The sequence below is a fragment of the Bubalus bubalis genome, chromosome 5, assembly GCF_019923935.1.
Source record: "Bubalus bubalis isolate 160015118507 breed Murrah chromosome 5, NDDB_SH_1, whole genome shotgun sequence".
NCBI lineage: Eukaryota > Metazoa > Chordata > Mammalia > Artiodactyla > Bovidae > Bubalus > Bubalus bubalis.
The window spans coordinates 31,464,586-31,477,343 of NC_059161.1; the positions used below are offsets into that span (position 1 = coordinate 31,464,586).

Genomic DNA, 12,758 nt, shown 5'->3' on the forward strand with positions numbered 1-12,758 from the left:
ATGGCAAATAGATGGGGAAAAAATGAAAACAGTGGCAGACTTTATTTTCTTGGGTTCCAACATCACTGTGGATGGTGACTGCAGGCATGAAATTAAAAAACACTTGCTCCTTGGAAGAAAAGCTATGACAAACCTAGACAGCATATTAAAAAGCAAAGGCATCACTTTCCTGACAAAGGTCCATCTAGTCAAAGCTATGGTTTTTCCAGTAGTCATGTATAGATGTGAGAATTGCATCATAAGAAGGCTGAGTGCCAAAGAACTGATACTTTCAAGCTATAATGCTGGAGAAGACGCTTAAGAGTCCCTTGGACAGCAAGATAAACTAGTCAATCCTAAAGGAAATCAACCCCAAATATTCACGGGAAGGACTGATGCTGAAGCTGAAGCACCAATACTTTGGCCACCAGATGCGAAGAGACAACTCATTGGAAAAGACCCTGATCCTGGGAAAGATTGAAGACAAAAGGAGAAGGGGGTAGCAGAGGATGAAATGGTTGGATAGCATCACCAACTCAATGGACATGAATTTGAGCAAACTCCTGGAAATAGTGAAGGACAGGGAAAGAAGCATGGCATGCTGCAGTCCATGGGGTGGCAAAGAATCAGACACAACTTAGCGAGTGAACAACAACAAGACCAGAGTCTCTCCCTTCCTCTGCTCCACCTCACCTGGCTTCCTGGTGCCTGTTTTCACTCTCTTCATCTCTAGGTAGGGGGCCGGTTGCAAAAAGCGTTGGACACAATTTAGCGACTAAACAACAAATCACTAGGTCATATGAGAAACATAATGATTATCTCATGCTTTTCATTCTTAATGGAAAACTTCCTCTGAATGTAATTTCAAGTGTGGTTCTCACATGGTGCCCACTGAGGCTGTGGACACCCAGGAATAATGTCCACTTTTCTCCTCAAGGACAGTTTAGCAGGACACACGATTGAAGGCCATGAAATTCAAGTTTGAGAGTCTTGTCTTCGACAGCCTGAAACTGACATCACCGCCTTCTCGCTTCAGGGTTTCCGCTGGAGTATCTGCTGTCACTCCGACTCCTGTTTGCTTTTTCTGGGCATTTTAGAGTCTCTCTTTGTTACTAGTATTCTTTAAAGTCCTTAGACAATGGCTTTAAAATGTTTTAAATTTTATTTCCAGTATGAGCACTTTCGATCTGAGATCATCCAACTTGGACCTGAGAGCTTGGTGCTTTGTGTGAATGGTTTTTCCCTTCTTTTTGTAGGGCCTCAGAAGTGCTAACACTTCCCTCATCCTTTTCCACTAATCTTTTGTTTGTATCTTTTCTCTCTCTGCCTCCCTGATGCCTCCTGGGAGGGTCCTGAGCTGTAAAACCTGGTATTTGGCTAGATTCCTGCCACCCTCCCCACCCCCTACCCCTCAGCAACTCCAGCCTCCACACGCTCCACGCCCAGTCCTGACGATGGTTCTTCTTGACCTGCATCCCATTATCCCTGCACGGTCCCTGACACTTTCTGGGATATGGATTCTATTTATATACCTCAAAGTCTTAAAACAGTGGCCCATTAACTCAGTTTCATCTGCTACTGCTTGTCCACTCGCTGTCCATCTAAGGGGACAGGGTTTACGAGAACCCACCCTGCTTTGCCCCATCAGATTCTTTGCGCCTGGAGCAATCAGCTACCTGGGCTCATGCTGGAGGGGAGAGGGGGCTCCAGCTCAGACCTAAGTGTCCCGTGTGACAATCTGGGTCCAACCATCTCCCCTGGTTCTACCCTGAAGACAGGGCAGGGGGAGGAGTGGGGGACACCCAAGCTGCCCTTAGCAGCACCCTGCTCTCCTCCCCTGGGGACCACACGTCCCATACACAGGCTGTTGCCAGCACTTGGAGGGTCTCTGGGGTCCATGCCCTCAAGAGCACTGGGAACCAGGATAAACCCTGACTGCTTGTGTGGCACCCAGGGAGGCCCAGGGGCCTCACGGGCCTCTCTGGTCAGGTCATTCATGCCAGTGGTCCCCGGAGGCCACCACACGGAGCCTGTACAAAGCAGCAAGCACACAGGCCTCGAAGAAGTAGCTGCTCCTTTCTTAACTTACTGGGTTTCACAGGGTACCGAAGCCCCACCCAGAGGCCTGAGTCAAGGCCTCCCAGGTGGGGCAGCAGGCAGGCAGTCCTCCAGTGCCCATGGTCTGGCTGCCTATAAGTACCTTTCATAAATATGGCCCGGCCTAGCACCAGCATCTGTTTCCAGGTAAACAGACTGAACTGCAGCAGTCCAAGGCCTAGCACCAGAAGAACTTGCTCCAAGGAAGGGCCCCATGCCCGCACCTGCTCCCGCATCTGCCTGCAGTCTCACCCCGGGGGCATGGCAAGTGGGGCTTCCTCCCCACTATGATCCTCAGCGCAGGCCAGGCAGGGCCTCCATCCTCGTGGTGAGAGGATCCTTGCGGAGCGGAAGGCTGCACCACTGTCCACAGGCCTCGGAGACCAAGGTGGGGCCGGAGTCCTGGGCCCCGCACGTCCCTCCTCAGTGGACACCAAAGCCCCCAGGTCCCCTCAGTGGCCCCTGGGAGCCAAGCCTCAGAGGGGGCTGCCCCTGAGCTAGTGCTTCTCTAGGCTGCTGCTGAACCCGGGTCTGGTGGGAAGCTGGTTGTAGGGCCGCTGCAGGGGAAGGAAAGAAGCAGGTCAGCCCTGGGGTGGGCAGAAATTCTCCAAGGCCTTTGAGTCCTGGGCTCAGGCTTCCTGCCGCCCCTTCTGTCCTTCCAGCTCCAGCCTTGACTCAGCTCTGAGGTCTAGGTTTTAGAACCCCCGCCACCCTGGGGGCCCAGATTACATGCAAGTGCTGGATCCCCCTCCCTCCTCTGGCCTTAGTCTGCAGGTAAGGGGCTGTAACACCAGCAAGGGCCACCCTCCTGGCAACACAGGGATGCCCCCGGCCCGCCTACCTGGGCCCAGGGCTGGAGACGGGCTCTCCGGGAGCTGGGAGGGTCCACCTGCAGGCAGACAGACACGCTGGTGCCCCTCCCTTGGGTGGGCAGCAGTCATGGAGCAGCGAGGCTGCAGGGACCCCCCACTCTCCCTGCACAGCATCTCCCCACCAATGTACAGGGTGGGGAGGCAGGACTTAGGACTGGATGAAGAGGGGCTTCACTGCAGGCCCTGTGGGGTCCACTCCAGGGCAGGAGCAGTGAGGCCCTTCCTGTCCTCCTTCCCAGCAGGGCTCAGGCAGGGGCAGCCCCAGTTCCTGACGCCCCCCCCACCCCCACCCCAGGGTAAACGGCAAGGCCGCCTAGAATGCCTCTGGTGAAGTACCAAATTTAACCACCAGGTGCCGCTGTGGGCATCATTCGTCCCAGCACCAGCCCAAGTTTCTGTCTCCACCTGCTCAACCCCCTCCTCTTGGGGAGGTGGGATCCCTCCCCTAAAGGCGCTTAGGGACCAGGGCTGCCTTGGGGAGGCTCAACAAGATGCACTCACAATATCAAGACCATGTCTGGGGTCCCCAGGTCAAGGATCCCAGCCTGAAATCTCCACTCGCAGCCTTGCTTCCCCCATCACCCCATCTCAAGGCCTGCCTGGCACAGGCCCCAAGCCAGCCTCCGGTCTCCCCTGGCAGACACAATGCTTCCCAGGAACAGGCTGGGCCTGGGCGAGGTGACCAGGGCACACCAGAGGGGCACAGGTGGCCAGAGGAGCAGGGGCACCCCAAGCTCTGCCTGCAGAAAGCAGGCTCCCCCAGTGCTTCGGGGGCTGAGGGGTCACGGTGCCATCACCACCCCAGACCCTGCCCGTGGGTGTGCACAGGCACACGTATGCATGTGAGCACAGGCAAGCAGTGAAGTGCAAGCAGTGAAGTGCCCATGTGCACAGAAGCACACACACACACACACACACACACACACACACACACGCTGGGAGACACAGGTGCCAGCATGAAGACAGGAGCACGTGCTACGTGCTCGGTCACTAAATCATGTCTGACTCTTCATGACCCCAGGGACTTCAGCTCGCCAGGATCCTCTGTCCATGGGATTCTCCAGGCAGGAATACTGGAGTGTGTTGCCATGCCGTCCTCCAGGGGATCTTCCCAACCCAGGGACTGAACCCGCTTCTTTTATGTCTCCTGCATTGGCAGATGGGTTCTTCACCACTAGCGCCAGCTGGGAAGACTGGAGCACACACCTGTGCCACTGCACACACGCACCCTTGGATAGGTACACTGTCATGCCCTGGTTCTCACATGCAGGGTGAGGAAGGGGTGGCGGGGGGCTGTGTGAGCGCCCACCCACACTGGATCACCCAGCCCTGCCCAAGGGGTCTCCACCCTCTGCAGTTTGAGCCCATGCCTGCCGCTCTTGGGTTGGCTGTACGCTGAGTCCCACCCACGGTCCAGGGGTTGGAAGGTCCACACTTTGTCCAGCAGAGGCCAGGCAGACACCACGGGCATCGCGCTCAAATGGTGACATTCGTGCCACTCGCCTGACCCCATGAGCACCCTGTCCCCCTTTCGCCCCCCTAGAGCCCAACTCACCCTGCCGGCACGTGGGCCCTGTGTAGCCATCCACGCAGAGGCACTGCCCGCTGACAGGGTCGCAGTCGGCTCCACCCCCACAGGAGCAATGCAGGGCACAGCCCGGCCCGAAGAAGCCCCTCCTGCAGCCTGTGGGTGAGGTGGGGGTGGTGGGAGGGACAGGCCTGAATGCCACTCCAGTCCACCCAGGGCTGGGACCGCAGGCCTCAGGATACCCCCAGGGAGCATGCAAGAGCAAAGACCTCAAGCCTTAGATTTGTCCTGTGTGAGCCCTCACGTGGGAAAGTGCTGGGCGCCGGGCACTGGCCCAGAATCTCTTCCCTATGTTCCCACCAGCCCCCAGGCCAGCGAAGGGGAGCTGGCGGTCAGGGAGGCTCCCTAGGGGCAAGACGGCCAAGAGCCCTGAGGACACACAGAGCCCGCGCAGGCCAACTGGCCCATCTGGGAAGTTTCCTTCCCACCTCACCAGGGGCCCATCCCAAGGACCAAGGCCCCCTACCCCAGGGAGAGGCCCCCTCAGGGACTCAGGGGAAAGCCGTAAAGCAGGATGGGCCTCGATAACCCCGAGCAGGAACTCTGGTGCTGGGCCCCTGTGAGCCACTGCGCCAGCAGAGGGACCGGGCAGGAGGACGCAGTGCCCAGGCCAGGACGTGACACAGGTGGGCTCCAGAAACACAGTCGATTCCACCAACGGAGACCCACACCCCTGCCCCCACCAAGCGGTACCCCGACTCACCCAGGTCACAGGTGGTCCCCGTGCGCCCAGGGGGGCACAGGCAGTGGCCGGTGACGGGGTCACAGGGCACCCCAAGCTCGCAGTCACACTGCTGGCCGCAGCCCTCTCCGAACGAGCCCAGCTCACACCCTGGAAGGGGCACTGGCTCAGCATCCTCTGTCCTGAGCCCAGGGCGGGGGGACCGACCGGGTGGGAGTGAGTGGGGGTGCAGACACTTACCCTGCTCACAGAACTGGCCATGGAGGCCAGCAGGGCAGAGGCACTGGCCGCTGACGGGGTCGCAGGGGGCGCCATGCTGACACTGGCATGTCTGCTGGCAGCCAGCCCCATGGAAGCCGGGGGGACAGGCTGAGGGAGACCCGGGTCGGAGCCCCTGACTCAGTTTGCCCAGAGAGAGCAAAGGATGGGCTCGGGGCTGGCACCCGCTTCCTCCCACCCAGGTCCAGTGCCTGCCCCTTGTGGCCCTCTGCCCCGAGGCTGGGTCAGGCCTCGTCGCATCGGGCCACCACAAGGAGTGACGCGGAAAGCAGAGGAGTGCGTGCCCGGGGGTGCGGTGGCCCGACCCTACAACTCACGGTGCTCGCAGGCCTGGCCGTAGAAGCCGGGGCCGCAGCGGCAGGCCCCCGACGTGGGCTCACAGGCCCCGTGGTTGTGGCAGGAGCACTCGAGGCTGCAGGCGGCACCGTAGCGCCCGGCGGGGCAGGCTGGGGAGGGGCCGGGGGGTCAGCCTCCTGCCGCGGGACAGCAGGGGCACTGGCCTCACCCAGGTGGCCCCGGGAGCCGCTCCCGGCCCTCCGGCACCCGGCTGCCTCCCCACAATCGCCCCTAAGCTATGGCCCTCCTCCCCCAGCCAGCCCCTGCCACACCGGGTACGGCCTCACCCGCTACGGGCGGCGACTCTCCAGCTCACACACACCGCCGCCCCCAGGCTGGCCCGGACTCACCCAGCTCGCAGTGTGGCCCCGTCCAGCCCAGGCCACAGGAACAGCTGCCGTTGGTGGCGTGACACAGGCCCCCATTCCTGCAGGAGCACGCATGCTCACAGTTCACACCAAACTGATTCTGGGGGCAGCCTAGGGACGAAGTGGGCGTGCTCAGAGCTCTGGTCCAGAGCCAGACACGCTCCAGGACACTCCCACGTGATCCGACAGTCATTCAACAAACACTTCCTCCTCCCCCCGCCCCCAAGGCATACACGTGCCAGGAAGCAGCACCAACCACATCCTGCCAGTTCATCCATCTTCCTCAGAGGCCAGAACTGAGCCAGCGCTGAGAGTTACACAGGAGGAAAGGGACCAGGGCCCTCCAGGGGATGGGAGTGCCTGTCCAGCAGGCGGGAGGGGATCAGGGAAGTCTTCCTGGGGAGGAGGCACCCTCCAGGTTCGGAGGAGGCTGGGCAGCCCCACACTCCAGGTGGTGCTTTCAGACTCTGACCCCTAGCTGCCGTTCTCCCCTGGAGGTGAGGAGTGGCCTGGCTGGAGTCACGACTCAGGACCTGGGGGAGTGTGACCGGCCCCTTGAAGAGGACCAGAGGGTGCAGAGGGCTCAGACCTACAAGGGTGTGAGGTCAGACCAAGCAGTGTGGGCAAGGCCTGAGGACCTGCTTACCATCATGAGCACAAACCCCACGACCGTCCCAGGGGCCACTCCGGTTGCCCCACCATCACCTGTGCTCCGGGCCTCCATCTCTGTGGGTTCCCAGCTGCTTGGCCCAGGAGGAAGGGCCAGCAGGACCCCGTTCCAGGAGGACATCAGCCAAGAGGCTGGCTCCATCCTCAAGACGGAGCAGTCGCCTGACCCCTCCTGCTGGGCGGTGGGGGCTGGCTCTGGGAAAGAAGTTATTCATCCCCCACTGGCCACAGGGAACTGGAGAGGTCAACTGATGGCCTGAGTCCTGGGGTCACAGGTCAAGGCAAGATATGGGGTGCTATTGGATGATCCGAGTGGGCATTGGGGTCAGCATGAGTAAGCCCTCACTTATATCCTCAGGGCACCTTGGGGATTAACAGAAGGGACCCCGCTCTCCCGTGACCCGTATTTATCACTCTATCACCACCTTCACTTCTATCTTTGCTCTATCACCAATGGCCCCCACGGCTAATGTAGCGATGAATGCGAAGTGCCTGAGGCAGCAGGCAAGTGGGTTCTCACCGTGCTCGCAGTGGATGCCGGTCCTCCCAGGCGGACAGGAGCAGCTGCCGGTCACGGGGTCACAGGCCGCCCCCTGCCCACACCTGCACACGTGGGCACAGCCAGGGCCAAAGCGGCCGTGTGGACAGGCTGCCGGGAGGAAAGGCGAGGGTGGCCACTCCTGGCTCGATCTCCCTGCCTCTGCTCTGTCAACCCGGATGGGACGGGACTGGGCCAGGGCAGGCTGGGTGGGGAGACTCCCGCCCTGTCTGCCCAGACAGGGCAGGGCCACCTGCCGCTGAGCCCCCGCCTGCCCTGGAGTCTCTCTCGGCTGCAGGCTCTACGGGGGGCCGGGCCCACACTACAGTGAGTGACTCACGGTGCCCCCACCCACCTCCACCAGCTCCAGCCCCAGATGGTCGGAAAGTCCCCACGTGACTCAGGGAGAGGCCCTTCTCTCGGCAGGACACCAGCTGGCTTCTGCAGGGCTCCTGGTGGACACAGCCCGGGTCGGGGGCACAGCACCCAGCCAGGCAGAGCAGGCCGAGGAGACGTTTTGGCCACATCGATCCCCCAGCTTAGCCTGGTCTGCAGCCAGTCCCAGCGAGGGACCCAAGGAGTGGCACGGTCAGGGGCTGTCTGCCCTGCAGGCCGGATGGTGTGGCCCTGCCTGTCGAGGTGCAGGGAGAAGACACCCCAGCCACTCACCGAGGCTGCAGTCAGTCCCAAGGAATCCAGCGGGGCAGCGGCAGGTCCCAGTGACCACGTCACAAGAGCCCCCGTTGAGACACCCACACAGCAGCTCACAGCCAGGCCCAAACCGCCCTGGCGGGCACCCTGCGGAGGGAGGGGCCAGCTGCCAGGGGTGGGGGGCTCCTGAAGCCCCTCCCCCTTCCCCACCATCACTCCAGTGGGCCGGCGGGCGGCCAAGGCAGCACTCACGTTGCTGGCAGCCGGCGCCGTGGTAGCCAGGGGCACACGCGCAGGTCCCCGAGGCTGGGTGGCAGGCCTGGTTCTCGCCGGGGCAGTGGCACTGCTGCCCACAGCGCTCCCCAAAGGTGCCAGGTGGGCAGGCTGGGGGAGGCGGCAGGGGTCAGTCCTGGCCCGGCCCGGAGAAGGCACCCTCCCTCACACTGGGCCCCTCTTGGGGGCAGAGCTCTGGGGCCCAGTCCAGGAGCGCATGTGGCCTGAACTGCCCCCAGGCCTGCCCACATCCGGCACCCACCTTGCTCACAGCTGGGCCCCGTGAGGCCCGGGGGACAGTGACACTCCCCGGTGACGTGGTGGCAGGCGGCGCCCGGGGGGCACTGGCAGCGCTGGGCACAGGCCTCTCCAAACCAGCCGGGTGGGCAGGCTGCGGGGAGGCGCGGGTGGAGGTGGTGGGGAGCCCTGGGGTTGGGGGGCGGGGGCCCGAGGGGTCACCATGTGGAGGACCCACCCCCACCCTGGGCACCAGCAGAGCTGAGGGCTCACCGCTCTCACACCGCGAGCCCCTCCACCCCGGGGGACAGAGGCAGGCCCCGGTGACGGCGTGGCAGGCGGCCCCCCACCGGCAGGCGCAGCGCTCCTCACAGCGGACCCCGAAGGTGCCCTCGGGACAGGCTGTGGAGAAAAGGGCAGGCGGGCTGAGTCCGGCTCGGGGCGGCTCCCCGGACAGAGGCAGTAGGCCTGGGGAGCTTGGACCGCAGCCCTGCCCTCTCCTACCCACTGCCCACCCTGCTGAAGCCCCACACTCTGGCACGATGGAGGCCACCCCAGAGGGGCCCGAGGGGCCTCCTGGCCTCCCCCATGGGTCCCCGAGCCACCCACTCACAGCTCTGGCACTTGTCCCCGGTCCAGCCGGCTGGGCAGAGGCAGTGGACCGTGTGCGGATCACAGAGGCCACCGTTGAGGCACCCGCAGCTGTGCGGGCAGCCAGCTTCAAAGACCCCCGGGAGGCACTCTGCAGAGACGGGGCAGGTGATGCCTGGGGGCCCAGGACACCTGCCCTGCCCATGCTTCCTGCACCCTGAGCCTCGGATCCTGGGTCCTTGGGAAGGATAGGCGCCCGGGGGTGGTGACACCACAGGGCACACCCAGGGCCCTGCCCCTCAACACCAGGCAGCTGTCTTGGACCTCAGAGGGAGGGGACCAGGGCAGTGGCCTTGGGTACCCCCAGACCCCCAGGCCCTCTCCTCCACCGGCCTGACACTCACCCTTCTCACAGGCCAGGCCGGCCCAGCCCTCTGGGCAGGTGCAGTGTCCTGAGACAGGGTCGCAGCTGCCCCCATTCCGGCACAGGCAGGAGTGCTGACAGTCCTCACCATAGAGGCCCTCTGGGCAGGCTGAGGCCAGAGAGGAGCAACCTGTGGTTTCCCCGCCAGCCAGGCCAGAGGCCTGAACCCCTGGAAGGCCAGCCCACCGGACCTGCAGGCTCGTCCCAAAGCCCGACACCGAACTTTAGGGGCGGGAACTGGGGCCGTCTCTAGGACGAGCTGCCCAGGGCTCCCCAGGCCCGCCGGCCAGTCTCTGGGGGCTCAGCGGTGAAGGGTGTGGTCCCTTAGGAGTCCTAAGGCCTCCCTCCCTCCTCAGGTGCCCCATAGCAGGGAGACGGACTCCCACCCTCCCTGCCCAGAGAGGTTTAGATCCCCCTCAAGTCCCACCCATGTCACCCTGCACGGCCCAGGGAGGGACAAGTATGACAGCTGGCTCCAGACTCCCGATCAGGGCTTACCCTGCAGGCAGGTGGGCCCCGTCCAGCCAGGGCCACAGCGGCACTGCCCGTGGACAGGGTCACAGGAGGCCCCATTAAAGCAGGAGCAGGCCTGGCTGCAATTGTGGCCGAACATGTGGGCTGGGCAGGCTGCAGGAGAGAGGGGGTCAGGGGCCGGGGGTGATGGACCCCAGGAGGGGCTGCAGCAGATGGCCCCAGGCTGCTGAGGTCTAGCGCCCCTCCTGCTGACCTGGGTGGCCACACACAAAGACGGACCCTAACCCTAAGGGGCAGCGCCCAGGGCTGACGGGGGCCTCACGCACTCTGGGCACAGCGGGGGCCCTGGCGGCCGGCAGGACAGAGGCAGGAGCCGCTCACGGGATCACAGGGGGCTCCGGCGCTGCAGCCGCAGGCATGGCCGCAGTCCACTCCAAAGAAGCCGGCTGGGCAGGCTGCGGGCGGGGCGGTGACAGGAGGCCGCCGGGCTCACGAGACCCGCCGCACGCCGGCCACCCCTCCCACACCCCTCCGGCCCGCGCCCTGGCTCACCTCGCTCACAGAAGGTGCCCCTCCAGCCGGCTGGGCAGGTGCAGGCCCCGCTGACATGGTCACAGGCCGCCCCGTGCTCGCACTGGCACCGCCGCCCACAGCCCGGCCCGAAGTAGCCCTGGGGACACCCTGAGACACCGGACTCTCAGCTGGGGGTACAGTGAGCCTGCCCCAGTCCTGCCCAGGGCCTGGGCCGTGGGGCAGGGGAAGCCCCTCCCTTACTCAAGGCCTCTGCATCCCTCCCAGCTAGGAACCAAGCCCCCAGCTCACCCAGGCCCACTGGCCCGGGCCGGGTGGGGGTGGACACTGAAGCGCAGGGCCCTTGGTCCTTAGCAGACACTCTCCTCCCCTCCCACAGGTGGCAGGTGCCCCCTGGGGTGCCACTGACCCATCTCTCGCTGCCTTTGCTCCACGTGGGCCACCTCTTGAGCCCAGGCAGGTAGGAGGGTGGTGGGTGGCGGGGGAGCCAGATGGGGGAGGTTGGGGGTAGGCTTAGACGAGGAGACTTGGTGCTTGTCTGGGGACAGGGAGCAGGGCTGGGTCCCCCTGACACTTGTACGTGTGTGTGTACGTATGTGTGCACGTGTGTGTGTGTGTACGCACATGAGCACGCATGTGCACATGCGTGTGCGGGCCAGGCGGGGACTCACGCTGCTCACACCGCGGGCCCACGGAGCCGGCTTCACACACACACAGGCCGCTGACGGCGTCGCAGCCCCCGTGGCCTGCACTGCAGTTGCAGGCGAAGCTGCAGTCGGGGCCCCAGTGGCCGGGGTCACAGGCTGCAACAGAGCAGCAAAGGCTGGGCACCCTACGCAGGTGACCACAGTCGGATCAGGGGTGGGGAGGGATGCTTGGACACCAGGCCGCTACCTCTCTGGCAGCTGAGGCCGGTCCACCCAGGGGCGCAGCTGCACCGGCCGGTCACTGGGTGGCAGAGCCCATCGTTGGCACAGGAGCACCGCGTCTGGCAGCCAGGTCCAAACCAGCCAGCAGGGCAGGCTGTGGGCAGAGACAGGCTGAGCGTAGCTGGGGCCGGACATGGGGCCGGCTGGGATTGCGGGCAGGGCTGAGGTGGGGGCAGCGGGCACTCACCATCCTGACAGTGGCTGCCCATGAAGCCGGGGCGGCACAGGCAGGTTCCAGTCTCTGGCACACAGGTGGCACCGTGCTCACATGGCGGGCAGATCTCCTGGCAGCCAAGCCCCCAGCGGCCCTCAGGACAATCTAGCACCCCCCCACACACACACACACAGAGGTAGTCAGTCTCTCCAGGCCTTGCTGGGCCCACTGGGGAGCAGGGATATCTCTTCCCAACTGAGTCATCCCAGAGGAGGGAGGGGGCAGGTCATGGGAACCCCTAGTCCACTCACAGGCTGTAGACTTGGGGCATTCACCCCAGGGGGAGACCCCCTGCCCCAGGACGCTCAACAAGCAAAAGGGGGGCCCCAGAAGAACCGGGAGACCCACATGCAATGAACAGGAGCTTAGAGGACCCACCACAGGCTGGGGAGGGCGGGGGGCTGCTGGCCAAGCTGTCCCCGTGGCTGACAGTTCCCAGTGTCCCCTCTGCAGGCTCGGCCACGGGGCAGCCACAGATGCCCACATCCAGACCCAAGGCTGGTGGTGTGAGCTCTCGTAGCTGCTGTGGACGGGCCTGGGGTCTGCAGGGCTCCAGGGTTGGGGTCTGCAAACGCGGCCAGGCATTGTGTAGCAGAGGGAGCTGAGGTGACCCTGGGCCATGGCTGCCACTCACCTGCCCCACAGTCGTCCCCGGTCCTCCCCGGCGGGCACAGGCATTGCCCTGTGACCCGGTCGCAGGGGGCGCCCCCACAGGAGCAGGAGCCTGAGCAGTTCTGGCCGAACGTCCCGGCTGGGCACTCTAGGGGCGGGGAGCAGAGAGCCTCAGGGCCCCACTCAGAGTGGCCCTCCTCCCCTGACCTCCACCCCACCCCGCACCTGTCCCTCCACCTGTTCCCCCACCTGCCACCCTTGGCACCTGTCACACTCTCACCTGCCCCCCACACCTGCCCCCCCACCTGCCTTCCTGGAACCTGTCCCCCCTCATCTGCCCCCCACACCTTCCCTCCTCACCTGTCCCTCCACCTGCCCCCCTCACCTGCCTCCCACACCTGCTCCCTCACCTGC

At 63.9% G+C, this 12,758-nt stretch overlaps 1 protein-coding gene across 9 annotated transcripts in view; it reads right to left on the minus strand.

The window, feature by feature from the left end:
* Nucleotides 1-791: 791 nt before the first annotated feature.
* Nucleotides 792-12,758, minus strand: part of MEGF6 (multiple EGF like domains 6) — a 100,640-nt gene continuing 88,673 nt past the window's right edge. For 6 of the 9 annotated variants that reach the window (XM_025285791.3, XM_044942890.2, XM_025285790.3 and 3 more), the window contains 21 exons: nt 12,367-12,492; nt 11,706-11,837; nt 11,484-11,612; nt 11,261-11,392; nt 10,611-10,739; nt 10,385-10,513; nt 10,083-10,211; nt 9,565-9,693; nt 9,183-9,311; nt 8,843-8,971; nt 8,595-8,723; nt 8,312-8,443; nt 8,078-8,206; nt 7,391-7,519; nt 6,184-6,312; nt 5,815-5,943; nt 5,459-5,587; nt 5,240-5,368; nt 4,504-4,632; nt 2,918-2,965; nt 792-2,633 (listed from right to left, as the gene is read on the minus strand). In XM_025285791.3, the coding sequence (XP_025141576.2) occupies nt 2,500-2,633; nt 2,918-2,965; nt 4,504-4,632; nt 5,240-5,368; nt 5,459-5,587; nt 5,815-5,943; nt 6,184-6,312; nt 7,391-7,519; nt 8,078-8,206; nt 8,312-8,443; nt 8,595-8,723; nt 8,843-8,971; nt 9,183-9,311; nt 9,565-9,693; nt 10,083-10,211; nt 10,385-10,513; nt 10,611-10,739; nt 11,261-11,392; nt 11,484-11,612; nt 11,706-11,837; nt 12,367-12,492 (2,639 nt within the window). In that variant the 3' untranslated portion in view covers nt 792-2,499. Of the gene's footprint in view, nt 2,634-2,917; nt 2,966-4,503; nt 4,633-5,239; nt 5,369-5,458; nt 5,588-5,814; nt 5,971-6,183; nt 6,313-7,390; nt 7,520-8,077; nt 8,207-8,311; nt 8,444-8,594; nt 8,724-8,842; nt 8,972-9,182; nt 9,312-9,564; nt 9,694-10,082; nt 10,212-10,384; nt 10,514-10,610; nt 10,740-11,260; nt 11,393-11,483; nt 11,613-11,705; nt 11,838-12,366; nt 12,493-12,758 lie in introns of those variants that run through there. The other 3 variants (XM_025285793.3, XM_025285794.3, XM_025285795.3) reach the window with 3 other exon arrangements.